The 24,555-nt window shown below is 36.9% G+C and overlaps 1 protein-coding gene and 1 long non-coding RNA gene across 3 annotated transcripts; both read left to right on the top strand.

The window, feature by feature from the left end:
• Window positions 1-1,802: 1,802 nt before the first annotated feature.
• LOC126713442 (uncharacterized) lies at window positions 1,803-12,965 on the top strand. 2 transcript variants are annotated; one of them, XM_050413196.1, is made up of 9 exons: window positions 1,807-2,079; window positions 2,934-5,657; window positions 5,749-5,852; window positions 6,517-6,586; window positions 7,760-8,569; window positions 9,375-9,577; window positions 10,423-10,546; window positions 11,954-12,160; window positions 12,389-12,965. In XM_050413196.1, the coding sequence occupies exons 1-9, from the start codon at window positions 1,924-1,926 to the stop codon at window positions 12,530-12,532; spliced, it is 4,542 nt and encodes a 1,513-aa protein (XP_050269153.1). In that variant the 5' UTR covers window positions 1,807-1,923; the 3' UTR covers window positions 12,533-12,965. The 2 variants fall into 2 exon arrangements, 1 of the variants encoding a protein (XP_050269153.1); XR_007651345.1 differs by lacking the exons at window positions 11,954-12,160; window positions 12,389-12,965 and having other exon boundaries at window positions 1,803-2,079; window positions 9,367-9,577.
• Window positions 12,966-16,050: 3,085 nt separating this feature from the next.
• On the top strand, window positions 16,051-17,206 carry LOC126713447 (uncharacterized). Its single transcript, XR_007651346.1, has 3 exons — window positions 16,051-16,385; window positions 16,493-16,594; window positions 16,777-17,206. It is a non-coding gene; the product is annotated as an uncharacterized LOC126713447 (long non-coding RNA).
• The last annotated feature ends 7,349 nt before the right edge of the window (window positions 17,207-24,555 follow it).

The following is a 24,555-nucleotide window of genomic DNA, read 5'->3' on the forward strand; positions in this document are numbered from 1 at the left end:
CCAAAAACAATATACCCAAATTCAACCTAGCCCTTCCCATAAAAAAAAAAAAAAAAAAAAAAAAAAAAAAAAAAAAAAAAACCAGCCCTCAAACAAAATTAAACTCTAATTTTCTTATTTTTGTTTCCCTAACTTTCTTGGCAACCAAACACATTCCAATTTCGTTAATATCTTTAACAAAAGCATTAAAAGAGAGCTCACCAGAGTCCATTTCTAGTGGCTTTGAAGCATCGGAGGAAGCATTTTCCAAACCTTGAGAGAAATTCAAGACGGAATCGAAGCTGGAAACGATTGGATGATCGACCAAAAGAACCTGATTGGGATGAATCTCATCGATGATGGCGACACCAGCCAACGCATTGGCATAAGCCGAAATTAGAAGCTCTCACTCCAGCAACCACTCGCGACTCCGCTGCGAGATCTGAACCTTGAAACTCTTGACGATCTGCCATTAATGGTGAAGTAGAGGAAAATTCGACAAAACGAAGAGATTGTTGTAGGAGGAGGAGGAGCTCGAGGTCGAGGTTAGAGTGTGGTGCATGTGCTTCGTGCGAACGTATTGCGTGGCAGACTTGATAAACATGGACTCATCGAGGCATCCCCAAATGTTCTCCGACGAGTCAACAAGGTACTTGACTCGACATGCGATGTCGTAGATTCGGGTTTGGGTTGGGTTAGGGTGGATGATGAGCTTGGGGGTTTCAAAGGAGGAGGAGGAGAAAGCGCTTTTTTTTTTTTTTTTTTTTTTTGTGTGTGTTGGTTTTCAGTTCGTAAATAATTGGAATCCAATTTTCAAAATTCATTTCCTTTTTTTTCTAAATTTTCTTGGCAACCAAACGGTTAACATTCCTCTATTTTCCTGTTGCTATGCTGTCATTGTGTTTATCGGCATTTTGGTAAATTTGATAATTGGGTAATTGGGTGGGTTGGGGTTTACCTATTATAATTGGGTTGGGTTGGATTTGGTTTGGGTTAGAAGCAATTAGTTAAATGGGTTTTAATGGGTGAATGAGTTTTATATACCTAACCCAATTATGCCCACTCGAAACCCACCTAAACCCACTCATTTGACACTCCTAATATATACTGCCCCAACAGCTTAAATATGTGCTCTCCTCTCCTTGAAGTTTAAACTCCTAAGCACTTTGTGCGACAGGTCATTTATGCATGGTATATTTCCACAATGTAATATAAGATTTACCAACAAAAAAAAAAAAAAAAAAATTTACCTTTTTATTAATACTTTTTTTTTAAAAAAAATTTTGATGATATTAATGATTTTTTTTTAATTTAAATTTGATTTTTTGACATACCGCTAATTCATCAATAAAAGTAAATTGTTGATGATCTTTATGTTAAATGATATTTATTGATAATTTAACCGAAGAATTCCAAGATTTTAATTCCAATTCTTTTAACTTAAAATTAAAAAAAAAAATCAAATTAGCCCTTTTAAAATAAAATTTTAGCTATATACTTAAAAAAAGTGAGTATTTTCAAAAACATGATTTGGATTAAAACAATCATGCTCTTAAATAATTTTAAAGTGAATATATGTGTGTGTTGTAACAAGATGGAAATACACACAAAATACAATGAATTGAAACCATTCAAAAGAATTGGCCAAAGACATAAATTATTTCTTAAAAAAATTGAATAAATGATTTTTTTTTAAAAAAAAAAAAAAACTGGTTTTCGTAAATATAAGTTATTAAAAAAAAATGCAAAATTTTCGACTAAAAGCCCCTGAACCATTCATATCACGCCACGTCAGAACAACCAGTTTCCCTCCAGTTAACTTCTTACGATAATTGCTTTTCAACTCATTCCGTACAGTTTCTCCGTCCGCTGCTCTTCTCTAATCAAAACTCGCTCACTCGCGCTCGAATGCGATCATCGTGACTCACCTCGACTCACTGAGTCATGAAGTGCCGATCCGTGGCGTGCATATGGTCAGCCACGCCTCCGTCTCACCGAGTCACCGCCACGGCGGTGCTCGACTCTCCTCCGACTCTCTACACCGGCGGATCCGATGGCTCTATCATTTGGTGGAACCTCTCCTCCACCGAGTCCAACCCGGTAACTCAACTCGCTTCTCTTCAAAAATTTTCCTTTCTATCATTACTCTTTGTTTTTTGGCTCACAACCTGTTTGTTAAAATCACTGAACCAAAAATTTTAGCAGAATTGCACTAATTTTGCACTAAAATACTTCAAATGGAATTTTGTTTTGGTTTTGAAGTGCGGTTCTGTTTGTTTGCTGAGAAAATGTAGTAATAATTAAAATTTCAATCTTAGCTTGCCTCCTCTTCATTCGCTTTCTATCATTACTCGTTGTTTTTCGCTCACCACCTCTGATACAAAACTTTTAACTGAATCGCACAAATTATGTTCTAATATAGTTGGAATGGATTTTTTATTTTGGTTTTGAAATGCGGTTCTGTTTGTTTGCTGAGAAAATTTAGTAATATAGTTAAAATTTTAATTGTAGTTAGCGTTCTTTTAATTTACTTTCTTGCATTACTCATTGTTTATTAAAATCACTTATTCAAAACTTTTAGCTGAATCGCACAAATTAAGTTCTAATATAATTCGAATGGATTTTTGTTTTGGTTTTGAAATGTGGTTCTGTATGCTTGCTGAGAAAATGTTGTTATTAGTTAAATTTTCAATTTTTATATGTGGCATTTTCTTTGCCTACATTTTCTCAGCAACCAAACATAAGCTTCAGTTTGGAATTTGTGTCAGTCTAGTGCTATTCTTAGATTTAAGCAAATTTTCTTTTTTCAACCACAGTACTTGGCTGGATTAAATTCTTGTTTGTTTATAAATAATTTTGTTTCTCTATAATTTATAGAAAATATAAAAAAACCAGATTTTTCTTCCAGCAAAAATTGGTCATGGCCTAATGTGATAACTTTTCATTTGGAACAGGAAATTACGCCAATAGCTATGTTGTGTGGCCATGCTGCGCCCATAGCTGATCTCGGGACTTGTTATCCTGTTGTGGCATTTGGAAATGAGAAGAAAGACTCTTTGACTAATGGTGGGGGGAACTCTACTTCTGGTTATTATGGTGCGTTAATCAGTGCGTGTACTGATGGTGTGTTGTGTGTATGGAGCAGAAGCAGTGGGCATTGCAGACGAAGGAGGAGATTGCCACCTTGGGTAGGTAGTCCATCCATGGTTCGAACATTGCCTTCGAATGCAAGATACGTATGCATTGGCTGTTCTTTTGTAGACACTGTCCATGTGTCTGGTCATCATTCCACTGACTCTGCAGAAGGAGGTGAAGGGTCAGTGGATAGAGTGTCTCAGCAGAGAAAACCACCAAAGTGTACTGTAGTAGTTGTTGATACATATACCCTTACAATTGTCCAAACTGTTTTTCATGGGAATTTATCTATTGGCTCGTTGAAGTTTATGGCTGTAGTTCCACCCACTGAGCATAGAGAAAAACATTCTGTAGTCATGGGTGATTTGTCTGGTAGATTGCAATTGGTTTCGATATTAAAGGATCCCCACCGAGATGGGGAGGTTGGGACTGGTTCACATAAAAGTTCTTCTCAGTCAGGAATGACTGTCTGGGCAGATGAATTGAGTGAGGGCGGACAGGTTTTGTCAATTGCAACTCGTGGGGATGTTATCGCTTTTGTTTTGCAAAACCGATGCGTATTTAGGCTGTTAGCCAGTGGTACTACAATTGGAGAGATTTATTTTGAGGACAATTTCATTTGTCTAGAAAGCAAGTCAGCTCAATCTCATGTCATAGGGGGAATGTTTCTTGAAAGTGAAGATTTTGGGAATGAGCTGAACAACGATGAACTAAATGAATTATTTTCTAAAAAATTTTCCGTGTGGAATAATAAAGGTTATGCAGTTGTGTACACAATATCATTTTCAAATAGCATATTCAAAAGTGAGCTACTTTGTGAGATCCCTTCCACTTCTCATCCCCATGATGTAAGATTGTCAGTTTGTTTAATTCAATTGAACTGCTATCTTCTTCGCATTGACTCACTTTGCTTTGGTGTTGAAGAACCTTTACAGTGGAAACCACACATCACAATCTGGTCACTACATTCAGAACATGATGACCACGGAAAATTGTGCTTGCAATGCAGAATGCTTGGAGAAAGTAGTTTTTTTGTTGATTGGATTGCGAACTCTACTCCACTTCAAGAAATTGAGGGCCCCGCTGGTTGGAAGAATGAGTTAAGTTCTAAGCAATCTTCTGGTCCAAGTTCAACAAGTGTTAATAATATACATGAAGATGATTATAATTATGGCTGTGTGCATAAGGGACAGATTGTATCTTCTTCCATGGTTATTTCAGAAAATCTCTATGCACCTTATGGTATTGTGTATGGCTTCTTTAGTGGGGAAATAGAGGTTGTAAGACTTGATTTGTTTCATGGACTTACTTCTCATGGTAATAGTCCACGATGTGCAGTGAGTTCACATGTATCCAGGCAATATTTTCTAGGACACACAGGTGCTGTATTGTGTTTGGCAGCGCATCAAATGTTGGGTACTAGCAAAGGATGGAGTTTCAATCAGGTTTTAGTGTCTGGTAGCATGGACTGCACGGTTCGTATATGGGATCTTGACACAGGAAATATCATTACGGTAATGCACCAACATGTGGCTCCAGTGTGCCAAATAATTCTTCCTCCATCTCGGACTGACCACCCTTGGAGTGATTGCTTCCTTTCTGTTGGGGAGGACTCATGTGTTGCTCTTGCTTCTCTTGAGACTTTGCGGGTTGAGAGAATATTTCCTGGACACCCCAGCTGTCCTGCTAAAGTTGTATGGGATGGTGTAAGAGGTTATATTGCATGCCTCTGCCAAAATTATTCAGGAACGTCTGATGCCAATGATGTTCTATATATTTGGGATGTAAAGTCTGGTGCCAGGGAGCGGGTTCTTCGTGGGACTGCTTCTCATTCAATGTTTGATCATTTCTGTAAAGGCATCAGCTTGAATTCCTTATATGGCACTGTATTGAATGGAAATACCTCAGTTTCCTTATTAAATCTTCCAATAATTGACGATGGAAGCTTTTCTCCTTCTAATTTAAATAATAAAGAGAAGTTGGTTACTTTGTCAAATGTGGTGCCAGGTATTACAAATATAATTGAGCCCAATACTTCCCAAGCAAATGTTAGTAAAGGAATTTCTGTAAAACCCTATTTAACCACTCAATCAATCCTTCAAAGCATCAAGCCTTCCATCAAATGCTATTGTCCATTCCCTGGAATTTCAACTCTGAGTTTTGACCTTGGATTGTTGATGTTTCCCTGTCAGAAGCGTGAATCCACTGCTAATGGCAATGATAAGGCAGATAGTACCAATGTGAAGGAACAGGTTACTGAAAGACCAAGCCCACGCCACATTAATTTAGATGATGGTTCTGATATGCATGGAAGCATGACTGATTCTATGGAAGAACTTGACTGGATTAGATCACTTGAAGAATGTTTACTTCGATTTAGCTTGTCATTTTTACACTTGTGGAATGTAGATTGTGAGCTTGATAATTTACTTATAACTGACATGAAGCTAAAGAGGCCGGAGAATCTTATTGTAGCTTCCGGTTTGCTTGGGGACAAAGGGTCTTTGACGTTGACATTTCCTGGTTTGAGTTCTATCCTTGAGGTATTTTGGATGAACTGTTTTAAATGTTGGGACATGTTTTCTTGTTTGGTTCCTTCCACTTTTTCCTGAGATGTTGAAAACAATATTTCAGCTTTGGAAATCTTCATCCGAATTTTGTGCAATGAGATCACTGACAATAGTGTCCCTTGCCCAACGCATGATTAGCTTGTCTCACTCTGGCTCCACTGCTAGTAGGTAATACAAAGGTTCCATACACTGCATTATATAATTTCTATTAGACTTATTATTCCTCATCCTGTTCAGTTATTCATTTTTTAGTTGCAATATTGCTGGAAACTTGTGTAGGAAAGGTAAGAATGTCAAAAATTTTGAAATAGCTAAAAATGATAAAGAAAAAATTAACTAGCTCCATTTTGGCTTATATCTGAAGAGGTTTGTGGACAATTTTCGTGATTAAAAGAATTGTAGGTTTGTAATCTCTTTGGCCATCTGGATATGAATATGTTCTTTAAATCAAGTTATTGTCTTGTCTACTGGGCAATTGTTGACTCCAAATGGTGAGCAATATATATATTTTGACTCAAAAGAAAACTTCAAATGAAGATTAGGTATATTTCATTCAGTTGACCTTAGGCCTAGCTGATCGTTTACTTTAAAGGAAGCCTGATACTAAGGTTGTCCTCTGCAGTAGAATAAATGTAATTACGGTGCTCAATTTTAATTCCTTTTCTAGGTTATTAGTGTAGCAATGTTCTCTCTAAATGTCAATCATGCCAACTGAGCATTTCCTCTGGTCTTTTTATTCCCTGTATAATCATTGTTTTCCCTTAGAAGTGATGTAGACTAGTTATATATATTTTTATTGCTAATTTTTCAACATAATGGGAATTATTTGCAGTGCTTTAGCAGCATTCTATACTAGGAATTTTGCAGAAAAATATCCAGATTTGAAGCCACCCTTACTCCAGGTTCTATCTTGTGCTAATGCTTTTGTTATTCTATATTCCTTATCTGAACCTAATATTGTGTGAAATTGACTTAGTAAATATAAGACAAATATTCATGATGTTTTTCATTCTATCCGAAGGAGGCTCGTTTTTTATTAGTCCAGCCTTAATAATGTTGTTACCTTAAGAAAGCAACAAAATTACTTTATTTTCTTAATAATGTATCACATTATTTGAACTACTCACTTAGGCTGATGTCAGATCTGAATGAACTCCTATCAAGGAACAAGGTCATTAAATTGTGTTAACTAAATTACTAATTGGGATTTCCCTTCCTGATGTTCTAGAGGTGATGAGTACCTGAAAAGCTTCTATTTTTCAACAACTGTTTTGATTTGCTGTCAGGCACAGGATTCATACATTATAGGATTCTTCTCTGTGTATATAAATGGCTTCTCACCTGGTTTTTGTCTAACCAGAGGGTACAGAAGCATTCTATATTTTTGTAGTAATTTCACATGATAATTTATTATAAGCAATTAGATAACATGTGATGCAGATATATCTTCTGAAAGTATATACTGATTTTTAGTCCTCACTGTGCACATCTGATCCATTTGGTTACTGAGAAGATTGCGATGTAGAAACAAGACTTAAAATTCTAAAACCATTGTTCCTGGTCTGAGTTCTCCCCAACCAAACATAGCATTAAATAAAATTAGTAGTTCAGTTAATTGCAAAACTCCAGGTAAGATTTAATTACATTTTATGTGTATTAACAGGATGGAATCCTGACAGCCTGGTTTCAGTTTTTTCAAATACCTAACATTTATCCTAATGACCTTCATAAGTAACTTTTTACTTATTAAAAAAAGCATTTATCCTTGTTAGAAGTATGTGGTTAAATAATTAAAATTTTCATATCCCAATAGCTTAAACTTTTAGGATAATCGGTAATTTAACATGGTATCAGAGCAGAAGATCTTAAGTTCTATCCCATAGCTTAAGCTTTTGGGACAATCAGTAATTTAACAATCCTAATGTCTGGTGAGAAATCATGTGTGTTTCATTGTTCTAGTATTCTGTAAGATAATATGAGAAAAATGACTTCAAGTTGAGCTAGTGGCATGGCTGAGTAGACCAGTTAGTTTTGGTTAATTTTAAGTTATTTATTTCTTATTCTCTGTTTTACAGCTTTTGGTGAGTTTCTGGCAAGATGAAAGTGAACACGTACGTATGGCTGCTCGTTCTTTATTCCACTGTGCTGCTTCACGGGCAATTCCACTTCCTCTACGGAGTCAAAAAGCAACTGATCAAGCAAATTTGAACTCTCTAATTGGAACCAGAGAAAATGAACATGACAAATTAAACATAGAAGAAACATCTGCTAACGGATTGCATTCTGACCAGCTGCTGGAAACACAAGGGATATCTCAGGTTGAGGAATCTAAGATACTTGCTTGGCTAGAATCATTTGAAATGCAAGACTGGATTTCATGTGTAGGAGGAACGAGCCAAGATGCAATGACTTCTCATATTATTGTTGCAGCAGCATTGTCTATTTGGTATCCCAGCCTTGTCAAGCCAAATCTTGCCATGCTGGTTGTTCATCCATTAGTGAAATTGGTTATGGCAATGAATGGGAAATATAGTTCTACTGCAGCAGAGCTCCTTGCAGAAGGCATGGAAAGTACATGGAAAGCTTGCCTTGGTTCTGAAATACCTCGTTTGGTTGGAGATATATTCTTCCAAATAGAGTGTGTTAGTGGCCCATCAGCGAACTCAGCTGCACAGAATCCAGTTATACCAGTTGCCATTCGGGAAACTTTGGTTGAGATTCTTCTTCCAAGTTTAGCACTGGCTGATATACCAGGATTTTTAACTTTTATAGAGAGCCAAGTCTGGTCTACAGCATCCGATTCACCTGTTCATTTGGTATCCCTTATGACACTCATCAGGGTTATCCGTGGTTCTCCAAGAAGCTTGGCTCAGTACCTTGATAAGGTTTGTATGGCCAATTCCAATTAAGCAGCGAATAGTCCATGTGCTTTTGTTATATTTTTTTGGTGGGGGGGGGGGGGGGGGATTAAAATGATGAAATCTTAAATTCATGACATCACGCAAAATTATAGAAAATTCAGCATTGTGTGTAGCAGCATAAAGGAGGCACGGGTGATGCCATTAATGTTCTTGATATATGGTTTTGAGATCTGTTAGATTTAGTATGTCAGGTTGGAATGCTGATGATAGGATTTGGAGCCTCTATATGAGTCATTTTATATATTGCTTTACATATCTTGGACTCTTAGTTTGTTGATGTGTATCCTATTCTTTCCTTGTTAAGATAATTACATTAAGAGTCATGATTATTGTGTTTGTATGCACTTATGTATATGTACTCAGTTATAACTGCTGAATGAATAATTTCAGTAATCATCTTTTTATTTTGTATTGTGTTTGTTTCAAATCTTTTAGGGAAGTTCGTGTCATAACTGCTTGTTGCTTCACACATTTGGTTTTTACTCAAATATTTTATCTGTGGGCTCATGCTTCTATCACTTTCCTTTTTATTATTGTTATTACTTGATTGGTGGTGACTGATCCAATTCCACAGGCTATCAAGATTTGTTGTAGTCCACCAAAAGTTAACACCCTTGCTGATCCCTGTTTTTTTTTATCTGTCTATTGCAGTTATTCACAATGCGGAGGAATATTTTACTTCTCTTAAATTTAAATCAGTTTTCACCACCGAAAAATATTGTTATTGAGTCAATATGAATTTATATATGACATTTGGACAGATTTGCAGGTGGTTAACTTCATTTTACAAACTATGGACCCTAGCAATTCTGTCATGCGTAAAACTTGCTTTCAAAGTTCAATGACAGCCTTAAAGGAAGTTGCACGTGTATTCCCGATGGTAGCCTTGAATGACACATGGACCAGATTGGCTATTGGGGATGTGATTGGAGAGCTCAACAATGCTAGCATTCGGGTATATGATGTGCAAAGGTACTAGGAGATCCAATATAACCTTTTTCCATTTAAATGAATGCACAAATGGGACTAACAGTGTTGGGTTATTAAATATGTCAGACCTTCCAGCATGTTATCAAAAAAATCCCTTGCATCCCCCACCACCCCCCCCCCCCCCCCCCCCCCCAACACCAAAAGTAAAAGAAAAAAGAAATACACAAGCATGGTTGGACAGCCATTTAATTTTTTAGTTTTTGAGCATGGGCAAAAGCCTAATGGAGCAGTGCTGCTTGGAGGTAGAAGGCCTACAGATCATGATCTTCTTTTCCTGGAGGCAAGGCAAAGACAGTATCTGGGGAATCACGAAAAGGAACTTGGGAAGCTGATGCTATATTTTTGAGGTCCTATTAATTATAATTAACTCAAAAATTGGAAAAAAACCCATGCATATAGTACTCTGTTTAGGTGATTAATTATTAATTAGCTTCCAAGCTGGTGCATATGTTATCAAATTAATTATTTGTTTATATGATGAATTGTCTGTTGGGGTCATATTTAATAAAAAAAGACTTATTCTTCATATACAACAATAACAACAAAGCCTTCGTCCCAAAATTTGGGGTCAGCTATGCATCCTTGACAGATCAATTCTTCATATATGTGGCACAAATTTATTTTAAATTACTTTTGATCTTTAATTTTTCTCAATACGAGCAAGAATTTCTTCTTCCTGACACCCTTGGAATTAGTTTTATATTTCTTATGTACTTTATATGTTTTTCTTGAACTGTTTCAGTCATCTTGCTTCTTTTATTTCTTTTCAAAGATTATGGAAGAGAACAATTGTTTCAATTTTTTGTGTCTTTTGACTTCCAATGTAGTGTGATGAAAATCAAAGTTTTGGATGCAATTGGACCTCCTGGACTTCCAACTTTGCTTGCAACAGCATCAGAAACGGTGGTAACTACTGCAATTTCAGCTTTGAGCTTTTCGCCAGATGGAGAGGTACTTAATTATTTGCTGATAGACTCTAGAAACACAAATTTTCCTTTTCATGCTTGTTCATAATACAATGACCAACCTTATTTTTCTCTATAGCATCTTTATTTCTGCATGTATTCACTTGGCAGATAATTAAAATAAGATTTATTAATAGTGGCAATGTCTGAACAAACCTGGTAACCAACCTGATTTAGAAGGTTTGGTCTTGATTCTGGATCTGACTGACCAGTGCCAACCCAGTTTGCTTTTCTTTTCTTTTTTTTTTTTCTTTTTTTTTTTTAAGAAAAGAAAATATTAGTCTTTTCATTTTTTGTTTGGAGATCTCTATAATGTTAAGTGCCATTATATTGTAGTTTGAATAATTGTGAGTTAGCAGGTTTAGTTAGGTTGAGTGATTTTGAACCATTAGTAGAATAATGGTTAAGTGATTAATTAACCATTACCAATCAATTTAAGTTTTTGGGACAAGTTATTATTTATCATGGTATTAGAGCAAGTGGTCTTAAGTTCAAACCATGTCTGCAATCTACTTTCAATTTTAAAGTCGTAAATTCCATGTGTTTGGTCCCTGCACTTGGAATTTTTAAATTCGTGAAGGGTAGATCTAACACTCCCCCCTACGTGTGGGCCTAGACTCTCTATCAATAGGTGGGACCAACATGTGGAATTTATAACTTTTAAATGGGAGGTAGATTAGAGAAAATTCAAACTCAGGACCACCTGTTCTGATAACATGATAAATTACAACTTGTACCAAGAACTTAAGCTTAAGCTTATAGGAGATGCTAAATTGCTTAACCATTTTTCTAGCATGATCCTTCCCAAGTCTACTCCATGGTAATTTATCTTTTTCTTATAGATTAAATTGGGGCTTAGCACTTATATGGCAGGGGCAAGAATTATTTGTGTTGTGAAATACATGCAACATAATAAAATACCAAGCACCAGAACAAAAAAAGAAAATTACATGGTTAGGCTAACTCCAAGCCCACCTCTACGGGCAATGCCAACCAAAGTTCACTATTAATAATAGAAATTACAACCACACAAACTGTCACAAAAAGACTCTCAAACATAAACTAACCCAAAACCCCAACACACCCAAAGGTGCCCTCACTCTAACTCACTAGGCAAAGCTAGTCTTTACCTCTCACAAGACAGTTTTGCCCAGTGAGTTAGTTCAAACTTGTTGTATTCTTTTTGTTCATAATCTTTTTGTCAATTCATTATTTGACTTACTTTCAACCATGGCCAGCTGCATTGATCTTATTCACATTTCAAAATAAGGCTTTATTATGCTCTAGCTGTCTAGCGTTTATTGTTAATGGATTCTAGTCCTATCTTTTCCAGTTGCCTTCTCCACTGATTTTTTGAATTGGTGAAGTTTAATTTGTATCCTATTAAATGCAGGGGCTGCTTGCTTTTTCCGAGCATGGGTTGATGATCAGATGGTGGTCATTGGGATCTGTATGGTGGGAAAGATTGAGCCGGAATTATGTTCCTGTGCAATGCACCAAACTGATCTTTGTTCCTCCATGGGAGGGACTCTCACCTAATTCTTCGAGGTTGAGTATCATGGCAAGCATAACGGGAAACGACAGACAGGTCAATTCACAGGTATTTTTCCTTTGTGTTATCAGTTATGTTGCATTTATAGACATGAATTTTGAAGCTGATACTACCATCTATCCTTAAATATTTTTCACTTTAGTCTGTTTGATTATGACTTCTGCCAATAATACTGCCATCTATATATTTTGCATCCATCTGGTTTTGTTGACCCACTAAGGATCACTGCAAGTGTTCCTTGTTGAAGATAACACCTTTTTATCTTTCTTTTTGCAGGAGAATGCTAGCAGTGTGAGTCATGCTGACCGCTTGAAACTGTTGATTCATAATCTTGATCTGTCTTATCGGCTAGAATGGGTTGGTGAACGGAAAGTACTTCTTACAGGGCATGGCCATGAGTTGGGCACTTTCCAGTTATAAGCATCATGTCATGTGGATTCTCACGGTCAAGCTCTTGGAAGATTTTCCTCATTTAAGTTCGGAGCCCAATCATATGGCATATTCAGTTCAGTTCTCTTACCAATAATATTTTTTTTTTTGGGTTGGTAGAGAAAATTCTTCCAAATTTTACCTGCTTGAGACATCTTTCTCTTTAGTTTAATCATTGACATCAAGCTTTTGGTGTGCAATTCTGTTTTCCTAGACCGAGTCTTAGAGAAGGGTGTAGATGCACTCTTGCGGCATGAACAATTCAACACATGTATTGTTTGTTCAAAGTAGATAGCTGTGGAGGTTATGATGTATGTATTTGATTATTTGTTTTTCTTTGGCTGGAAAAGATGAAGGGTGATATGCACGTGATTCTTAACAGTAGATGACTGAATTAATTAGAATGCACTATTATGTTTACTGATATACTGTGAATTTCCTGTTGTAGCCTTTTCCAGTTTTAGATGCTTCAGGGAATATCTTGTAAAGATTTTGAAACCGTTGCAGAAGGTTCCACGGGTGGTAAGAAGTATTGTGCAAAACAGGTTGATGGTTTGCTTTGGGTTGAAGGAGAGAAATGATGTGCGGAGAGGGGAGATTTGAGAAAAGGTTTAGGGTTTTCTTAATCAGCCACTCACCTGTGCTCATATTTGTATAATTATATTAGAGTGATATGGCGAGATTACACGAATACCACTATGGTAAATAGAAAACGCTGCTAAGGTAAAATAATGACAGTAATTATAACACTCCTCAAACATGCCCAACTTAAAAAGGTAGACGTTGAATTAGGCTTTAACTAAATGCCTTGTGAGTATGTCATCTTTTTCTTGATAAATTATGAGAATGTCATCTAAGTGAACCATTGCCACATTAACATATATCGAATAAAGTAACAGTCTCTCATGGAAAACAAAATTTCTAGTGATGAAGATGGAAATTTGATTGTCATAGAACGTTTGCATAGAAAAGTTGGCTTAAGTCATGAAAGGAGAGAGAGAATTCTCAGAAGCAGTATAAGCCATAGCTCAATATCTAGTTTCAGCACTAAAATGAAGGTGAAAATAGCCAAATACCACATTTTTACAAACTTTGTGGCAATCTAGCACTGTTTCGAAAATATTTAGCAGTCTACCACTTTTTCAGTATTTGAGCTTCATAAAATCAAGTTTTGATTAGTACTCGAGTTCTTTAAACTCGAGTTCCTACTGAGTTTGCCGGCATGGTATTGGCTGAGCTGGAATTTTGCACATTAAAAAATGCCACCAAGCTCGATGGTCTTAAACTCAAGTTCTTTGTTGACTAAACTCGAGTTCCTAAGACATGAGTACTATGTTGTTTTACATACACAGTACCCGAGCTCCCTAAACGCGAGTCTGGCTTGGGTTCCAGGATTATTATAGTCCACCATACTCGAGTTTAATGAACTTGGGTTTGGCTCGGGTACTAGGCTCCACAGACTCGAGTACTATGAACTCGAGTACTATGCAAGTTTAAAAATCACTCCCCGTTTTAACACTCATTCAGTCTAACTCTCATCTCCCTCTCTCTCACTCAATCTTACTCTCTCAATCTCCCTCTCACTCTCGCTCTCAGTCTCCCTCTCGCTCTCACTCTCCCGCTCGCTCTCAATCTCCCTCCCACCTAATTTTTCTCACTTACTCTCACTCTCGCTCTTGCTCTCGCTCTTGCTCTTGCTCTCACTCTCACTCTCCCCCTCGCTCTCTCTCTCGGGTGTACTCTCACTCTCAATCTCGATGTTGATGATATTGAGGTCTTTAGTTGGTGATCTGCATCTTCAATTTCGAATCACAAGGTACATACTCAATCTTACTCTCAATATTTGTTTGACCATTTGGTTTAGGATGGTTTGGGGGTTAGGGTTATTTGTGGTAATTAGGATTGGGATTAAATTTAGATTTGACACAGGTTACCTTTTCTTTTCCTTTCTGTTTTCTCTTGGACAACATTCCTCTTTGGTAAGTCAAAATAGGACAATAACCTACTTCTATCTCGATTATTGATTATGAGTTATGAGAAAAATAACTGAGATATATATTCTAATCGTATATCCATTGTTTTGCTACAATACAATACAATATGACATGCATAAATATAAGAGTTCCTATATATAGTTTACGATTAGTTTGACTTTCTAGATTTTTGAATTCGAACTTTGATTGTTTCACACTTCTTTTACACACTTTCTATATAAATCATGTGTACATTACGTGTTAAACGTACACACTTTTAAAAAATATGAATACTTCGATATGTCTTTGCGTAAAAGTGTGTATATTGTATGTGCAAAGTATACATTAGGGAGTGTGAAACAATAATTACTTTCCTCTAAACACAAGTCCTAACTCCTAAGTGAACACTTCCCATGAATCACAAAATTAAAATAATCACAAATTGTGAAATTGTTAACCTCATATAGTTTATGAAAAGTTTGATTTAAATCACATTGTCTCAAATATTTTTATATCAACCTTATAGTTTTAGATAAATATCTTTTAAACCATTGGGGGTTACGGTTTGGGGGTTAGGTTTATTCTTCTGTGCCCAAAGTTTCTTATGGTTTTTTACACGATTTAATCCTTGTCCAGTACTGGTAATTGGGATTAAAGAATAAACCATTGGATTTGGACCTGTTGATAGTATTTTATCTTGATGTTTTATGGTGTTTAAGCTCCTATTTGAATATCTTGTACTAGGATGCATATTGTTGTATTTTATTGCTTTTAAGTACAATTGGCATAACTGTTGTATGTACTCGGCTAGTAGTCACTTAATGGGCCATTGATCACCTTTAATTTATGCCAGATATGGACCCACATCGAGCGGGACCCTCTGTGAGTACTGTCTTGACAAGGCAGCTTGAGCATTGTTCAAGTTTGTTTTGGGATGCTCCTTCGGTAGGCAAGGGATGCACTTGTCCAAAATCGTACTTACTATATGTACTACAAAGATTTTTCTTACTATGCACTTGTCCCTTACATTGGCATTTAAATTTGAAGTGTAATTATTACGTGCTTATTGAATGCTATTATTATTACAACGTTACTCTGTTTGTAGGAAGTGCTAGGTGTACTGACTTGTCGTCACTGATTTAGTGGTGTGCTTAAAGGTGGGTTAGATCCACGGGTTGCCGCTTATATCATAGATGCGGGGTTAGGTGGGCTACTTCGGGTCCCAGATATAAACCTTGACCATGCACTGATCACGGCGTTGGTGGAGAGATGGCGGCCAAAGACGCACTCATTCCACTTGTCCCACGATGAGATGACCATCACGCTACAAGACATGGAGGTTATAATGGGGGTACCTGTAGATGGCTTGCCGGTGGTGGGATTTACCCGTATGAATGATTGGGGCAACCTCTGCGCCAAGTTGCTAGGCCATAGGCCGCCACACAAAGACGTCGGTGCTAATGAGAACACCACAGTGCTGTGTGGGGCTCGATTAAGAGCGTCTTGGCTTAAGTCACGGTTTAGCAACCCCCTCTTGGCTAGCGCCAATGACTTGCTTGTGTAGTGGTATGCTCGGTTTTACATACTAGAGATGTTGGGTGGTATGCTGTTTATGGACAAGTCTAGCGAATGGTTCTCAGTCATGTATCTACAGTTTTTCAATCCAATCAGCAATGGAAAGAATTATAGCTGGGGTAGAGCAGCACTAAGTTGGCTATATAGACACCTCTGTAAGGCATCAGAGAAGACAACCAAGTAGATTGGCGGTGCATTGCTATTGGTGTAGTTGTGGGCGTGGGCCAGGTTTCCACACATATGTCCTGTGATGTGGCATCCACACCAGGCACTACATCAAGTCCACTTGCTGTTAGGTATGTAGGATCTTAGATAGTTATCGTTTTACATTTCCGCATTAACTTTTTTGCATGGGAATTATGTAAGTAACTAATATGAAGGTTATGTGTGTGTTGTTTGCTAGATTGAAAGGGGCTAAGTGCACAACTAAACATGCAACGCTCATCCTACACGCCTATCGTATGTCGCTTGCTTCGCTACGGCCAAATCAAGTATCGTGCCTTTGGTAGGGACCGCTTTGGCATGTAGTTGTTCTATTTACAGTTTGCTTTGGAATGAATAAACATTTTGAGTTAAACTTTTTAGAATAGAGATATGTCTTTGTATTATGTATTGTTCACATTAGTTACACATTTTTTTCTAATTATATTGTTAATACGGTTGTTTGCATTTGTTGGATCATTGCAGATTGTCTAGGAGCCATACAAGTCTGTGTTAGGTTCCCTGCCCGCATATTGAACGACAAGCCAACATATATGGAGGTCTATCGTGCCATTCATACATTTTTAGGTGGTTGAAGGCCATCACCCAAAACGTGTTCTTTGACAGTTTGGGATGAAGCTAGACATACCAGTCGATGTCAATACTTTACCTGAACTACACAAAATAACACTCCAGGGCAAGCAAGACAAAAACTGAGTTGTAGAACATGCCACGCATATTGCTAAATGGGCTACGCACGCCACAATTGCCGATGCACTACTCTTTCATTGGGAGATGAGCTACAATGACAAGTATATGGTGTGGTTTCTTCCCCGCACTCGACACCATATTACAAAAAAGACCTTGTACTGGGACACTTTGGTAAGTTCACAAAGGCTTTTCTGTTACAGATGTACCTCGCTTCGCATAGTTTAGTTCAACCTACTAAATCTTATTTATCCAACTTACGCATGAAATGGAATTAGGAACGTTGGTTTTTCAGTTTATGTCAATCTAATTTATCCAAATTTTTTCATAAGTTGATTTTTATGAATTGTTAGTTTATGTCAATTTTTTTCATTTAGTCATTATTTTTTATTGGAAAATAGGAACTATGTCATGGGACAAATGATATGCATAAAATATTATAAAGAAGTATAAATTAATGGGAATTAAAACAAAACAAAAAAAATACTCAATAAAAGCTACTAGAGAAAGGATATAGCTAAGACCCAAAACCTAGGATCATTTGAACGATGTTCTTATGAAAGCCGGTTTCATTTGAACCAATTGGGCTTCCACGACATTATTCTTGGTGCTACTGATGAATTTACCACTTTTATTAAAGGGCTCCTCTCTATATGTAGTGATTGTTGTTAACATTGTATTGTAGGTCAAGAGTATCTCACTTGCTAGTTGAACAATAGTACAATAAGACAATCTCTCTCTCTCTTGAAAGAAAAAAACTTTCATTTGTTAACGGGCTTGGAAGGTAGATAGTGAAGTTACAAGCGTTGCTCTGTGATGCCAACCATTAAGAAAAAAATAGAGTTACTATGCCATACTGTTTAATAAAAATTGGGTCTTAGAATTTGTATTTGTGTCAAACTAGTATCTTTTTTTAACCTGGGTAAGTAATATAATTTGATGTGGTATTAAATTTAATCATAAGTTTTAAAATTTTCTATAAATTAATAAAATATTTAAATAAGAAATTCACATAAATTGTGACTAATACTCCACCATAGTAGTTTTTTGAAGTTAATGTTGGATACAAACTGCCAAAGTGGTCGTTGGAGAAAAGTGGACGTTTAATTGAAGGAACTTGAGTTTACTGAGCTTGAGTATTTAGCAAGTACATAACTCGAGTTTGTTGAACTCGAGTTCTATACTTATTACGCAGACCAACTTACTGGTGTCAACCATCTCAATTAATGCATAATGAATGGTACTTGAGAGTTCTAAACTCGAGTATTTTTTTTTACTTTAAGAACTCAAGTTTGTTAAACTCAAGTACCTCTTAACATTCTAACCCCTCACCAGCTCTCAACCATTTTCAGTATCTACCATTCCCACTTTATTTCCTCTGAAGAAGCAGAAGCCTTACTGATAGTTAGGTCACCATCTGCAAGTTTTGGATTCTTAGTGTTAGTGTCTCCATCCAAGACCAACGTGTTGTCCATTTCCACCTTTGGGTCAACACTGCTATGATCAGTATATAGAGGTAATAGTTAAATGCTTAGTTAGATTGTCTTTGCATGTGGTTTGTATAAAATTTTTGTGCATGAGGTGTATTTCATGTAATGAGTTTTAGATAAATATTAACTATGTACAACTGCTGATTTATACACACACACACACACACATATTAATAAATGTTAGTTGAATTCCCAATTAGTGCCAAGTATAATTCACGTGTGGCTTAATTGTATAAAACTCTTGTGGTTGATAAATAAAGGTAATATGGTATTCTATTGACTTTTATAGTAATATAGGAGTTCATAGCAATATGAATTCATTACTCAACAAAAAAATTGGCTTAATAAAATAAAGTCGAAATGGTTGAGTTTTAATTATTTATATGTGTATAATATATATATATATATATATATATTTATATATATATGGGGTTAAGTGCACATTATGTCTGTGTATAAATTATTTGTATGATCGAGATTTAATTATTTATGTGTATACACGAAGTCGAGGAGGTTGAATTTGAATTTGAATATAAATTCTTTTTACCATACGCCTAATTTATTTAATTAGTTATAGATTATGACAACTGCAATATTATTTAAACAGGTCAGTGATGGATTTTCACTATTTCTATGTGTACTATGATGGAGAAACGTATTATCATGAGTTGCATGGGTTGGCATACCAAGGCTCAAACCAAAAGCATAAATGTGTTAAGGTGAAGCGTGGGATAAGCCTTAGGAAATTGCAACGAAGAATATTGACAGCAATGGGGTTGGATCACTCTAGGCATAACATTTCTATCATGAATTGAGCACCTCAATGGGTTGTAGACACCTAGGTTTTCTACAATTCACTACAGTTATCGGGCGGCGCCGAAGTGAAGATGATGTGGGAATTTGTTGAACAAATGCTGGTAAAGGGATTCATTGCTTCGGATCTCTATGTCATTATTAAGCCCACTATAGTAGAGGCTGGAAAGGGTTCACAACACGCTGTTTTGTATGAAATTAGAGATGAGCATATCGACTCAATACCATTACATTCTTATTAAGAGTGTGCAGAAAACATAGGAGATGGGTATGGTGGTGAACCATGCTAGACATTTCCGCATGTGAACTTCATTGAGGAGGAGGAAGGCTACCAGGAAGTGCATGAAGGAGAGCGTTTACCTCATGATGAGGTGCATGGGGGCACATTTGAAAATGAAGATGATCACGGACTTGGTGACAATGCAACCCATATTGAAGTTAATAGGGATGAGTTCGAGAAGCTCCTAAATATCGTGGGTGAACAGGAGGATATTGATGGTATCGAAGATGTGCTTGCAGAAGAGAATAAAGACACGTGCCCCGGTCTTGATCCTATGCTGGAATGGTTCACCAAAAACACTTGTGATAATATGTTTGATCCATCATCGGTTATGCAAACGGCAGTATCAAGTTGCCAGCATGGGGAGTAGCTAGTGAAAGGGATGGTATTCCCGATTAAATTGGCGGTGCGACGTGCATTGACTTGGTACGCAGTGCGGGAGAATTTTAGCTTCAAAACTGAGCATTCAGACTTAGAGAGGCTTATGGTGAGTTGCGAGGATGATTCCTATCCATGGTCAGTCCGTGTGATCTATTGTAAGGGAGACAATGTCTAGAAAATCACAAAATGCAAGGGCTCCCACATGTGCGACAAAATTCCAGATGCCCATGATGGTCAGATGCTTGATTCGACGTTCCTAGCATACGTACTTAAGCGTTATATACGAGAAGACCCCGCATATAAGATAGAGTCCTTACACCACCTTGTTTTGGCAGACTTAAAACACGATGTATCTCACTACAAGGTATTCTTTAACTTGCATTCTTTTTTCAATACAATGTACAGACATCAGTCTTCATGGAAGTATAAGAATTATCTTTTAAGGGGGTTAGGTCACAGGTTCATGCCTCTCTTTCCCAAGACCCATGAATACCTTATATTATGAAAATTGAAATTGAGAAAAAAAAGAAAAAAGGCTAGGTGGTGATTTGAAGTATTTGGCAGCAACCTGTTTCGTGAATCACTAATGCATGTGACACACTAAATGTTTTGTGAATCACTAAATGCATGTGACACACAATAATATCTGATAAGCATCTTCATTCTTGACATTCTGATTAAACAAGCATCTATAGTTTTAATAAAAAAGAAAACAAGAAAAGGAAAGAGAAAGAAAGATTATCTTCATCTTATAGCCTTAAAAGTCTTGATTTGTTTTCTTCAATTTAATTATTTAACTTGTATTCATTTCTAACGTAATCATTATGGTTCACCTACAAGGTATGGGATGTCAAACAAAAGATCGTTGCAGCTATATACGGGGATTTTAAGGAGTTGTATACAGAGTTGCCGCGTTTTTTGGCAGGACTGAAAGATGCAAGTTCGGGTACAAAGTATAAGTTACTAGTGGATGATAATTATGAAAGGGGAACCTGTACATTCAAGTTTGTATTTTGGGTGTTTTGTCCATCTATTGTTGGGTTCAAGCATTACAACTTGTGATTAGCATTGATGCAACCTACCTCTATGGAAAATATAAAGGGAATTTGATGATTGCAATGGTGACAGATGCTAATAATAAGATTTATCCACTGGCCTTCGCCGTTGTTGAGAGCGAGAGCACAGAGATTTGGGGTTAGTTCTTAGATTGGTTTTTACCAATCAGAGCGATCTGTGCGTCATATCTGACAGACACCCTAGGACACAAGTTGTCTTCAAAGACACTAGTCAAGACTCTTTGCAACCTCCCATGACAAAACATTGTTACTACCCCCGTCATCTATGTAGTAATGTCAACATTAGATGGAATAATGAAACTTTAAAGAATCTAGTATGGAGGGCAGCAAGTGCTACCCAAGAGTGAAAGTTCAAAACCACCTTCGAATTAATTGAAAATATCAACCAGGTAGCGCACCAATATCTAAAGGATGTGCCCAAAGACAAATAGGCTCTAGCTTTTGACAAGGGTTACCGTTATGGGGCGATGGCCACAAACGTCTCTAAGTGCTTCAATGGTGTTCTAAATGGTGATCGCAGCCTGCCCATTACGGTAATGGTGAAATACACATGGTTTAAACTGAATGCTTACTTTGATGATCGTCGCAATAAAAGCATAGCGCAGTTGAATTCGAGGAAAAATGGTGTAAATATGCATTGGATATCCTCATGAGAAATAAGGAGAAGGTAGAGCGTCACAGGATGACGAGATTAAGCGCTCAACAACAATCATATCAAGTAGATACATTGCATAATCCAGGGACTGCTGGTGGGGGGATCACACACATGAAGTTAATTTGCTACAGAGAACTTGCACATGTGAGAAATGGAAACTGTACAAGATACCATATTCACATGTCATTGCAGTTTGTAGTAGGTGTCAACACGATGCAGAGCAGTACATTGACCTATGCTATAGCGTGAATGCACTATTCTGCAGTTATGCTCCTATTTTCCCTGCGTTGAAAGATAAATTATCATGGCCGAATCTTGAAAAAACTCAAAGGGTCATCCCTAACCCTCGATTGATTCGAGAGAAAGGCCGCCTTGTCTCAACAAAAATCAGGAATGAGATGGATGAGGGTGGGAAACGGTCGAGAACCACATCATGGAAGGCGGGGGAGAGGGAGGTGCAATGCGGGTTGTGTAACCAAGAGGTGCATAATCGAATAACATGCCCTAAGCGGAACGAGGTACCGATGAGTAGTAGTCTCGCGGACTAGGTACGCTAAGTTTAAACCGTGGCATCTTTCTAAATGTAACTTGAAACAAAATGCATGATATATGTCATTAGATCAAAATGCATGATATATGTCATTAGATCAAAATGCATGCTATATGCCATTCAATTTTTATATGCATGATATACTAAGCGTCGTTTGATGGAAAAGAAGCCTAAAATAGTTGCAGTGGAATCAATAGCTAATGAAGAATCTGGCCTTGAGCTGAATGAAGAAAATATTGAGAAGGTAGTATTTCATTTTCAGTAAAAAATTCATGCATTATAGTTATATCACAGCCATTAGAGCACTCAAACATTTTCACTTTTTGCTTTGTAAATTGTTGTACCATACCAATGGACTGCATAGATAGTAGGTGTAATGCACTTTTAGTCCTTACATTTTAGTTTTTTTTTCCATTTTAGTCCCTACATTTTAATTTTATCACTTCTAGTCCCTAAATCAATTAACGCGTTTCATTTTGGTCATTTCCGTTAGCCCACTAACAGAAATTGCTTCGGTGGCAAACTAAGTGCATTGTTGGCACATTAAATACTGACGTGGCCAATTAAAAAATAAAAAAATAAAATTTAATTAGCATTTAAAAAATGCCATGTCAGCTTCTAAATATATCAAAAAAATTATTAATCAATTTTAACAAAATTAAAAAAGAAAAAACAAAATTAAAAACAATAAAATACATCAATTTAGATCTAATTCATTTTGAACAAGAACACGATCACAAATTTAAACATCAACACAAGAACATAAAGCACAAACCCAGAACTAAACACAAAAAAACACAAACTCAAATTTAAACATTAACACAAGATCACAAACACAAAGAACACAATAACCTCCAAAGTCACCAAACCTCCATGGCAGAGCTCCTCAAGCCCAACACTGAGCATCAACGCCACCACCATGGCGGCGAGCTCCTCCTCACCAAGCTCTCACCCAAACTCTCACCCAAACTCGGGTTCCCTCTCTCCTTGATCTCTACTCTCCCTAAGCGACGAGCTTCATGGCTAACCCCCAAAGTCACCCACTTCAAACATCAACGCCATCATAGACAGTGGTTTATCCCTCGATTCCCCTAAACCTGAGCCAAAACAACTCCCATCTCTGATTTCTACTCCCTCACTCTCAACCTCAAAACCCATGTCTGATCTACCACCTACGAAGGCACTAGACAGCGTGTGACCTAGCAAAGTAAGGGTGTGGAGGCTAAGGGAATCTCGGATCAGCCAAACACTGAGGCAGTGGTGGCACGTGGGTTCACACGTGGTGGCACGTGAACAAGTATGTATGTGCAACAGAGGGTAAGAGCTGATTTGTGTTCTGTGTGCTTGTGTCTGAGGCTCTGTGTACACGTAAAAGTGTGTGTGTTTGTGAAGCAAAGAGTCACAAAGTGTATGCGTTTGCAAAAACAAAGAGTAAGTGTTGGGTTATTGTGTTTGTGTGCTCAGTGTTGTGAGACTTGTGAGTATGAGAAAGAAGTGTTTGCCACGGATTAGAGATAGGGTGTGTGTGGTGACTCTGTGAGGATGTGTATATTGTGAGCTTTAGAGCTTTAGAAAGATGAAAGAGAGAGGGAGATTTTGGTCTGATAAAGAGATCTTTAGAGATTTTCGTTTGGGTAAGCAAACCCAAATCTACGATCTCTCTCTCTTCACCCAACCTCCAACCCAATCGGCTCCCTCCAACCATTTCTTGAGAGTAAATGGTTTATGTTTGATATTGTGTTCTTTGTGTTTGTGATCTTGCGTTAATGTTTAAATTTGAGTTTGTGTTTGTGTTTTTTGTGTTTTGTTCTGGGTTTGTGCTTTATGTTCTTGTGTTGATGTTTAAATCTGTGATTGTGTTCTTGTTCAAAATGAATTAGATCTGAATTGATGTATTTTATTGTTTTTAATTTTGTTTTTTCTTTTTTAATTTCATTAAAATTGATTAATTAATTTTTTTATTATTTAGGAGCTGACATGGCATTTTTTTAATGCTAATTAAATTTTTTTTATTATTTTTTAATTGGCCATGTTAGCATTTAATGTGCCAGCAATGCACTTAATTTGCCACCTAAGCAATTTCTGTTAGTGGGCTAACGGAAAGGACCAAAATGGAACGCATTAATTGATTTAGGTACTAAAAGTGGTAAAATTAAAATGTAGGGACTAAAATGGAAAAAAGCCAAAATGTAGGGACTAAAAGTGCATTTACACCTAGATAGTATTGCATTGCTAAAATGCAAAAATTGTGTTATTTTTCTGGTTTTGCCTTCAATAATACTTGTCATACAGAAGGGTTAGAGAGTAAGAGT

This window comes from Quercus robur, chromosome 2, assembly GCF_932294415.1.
Source record: "Quercus robur chromosome 2, dhQueRobu3.1, whole genome shotgun sequence".
Taxonomy (NCBI): Eukaryota; Viridiplantae; Streptophyta; class Magnoliopsida; order Fagales; family Fagaceae; genus Quercus; species Quercus robur.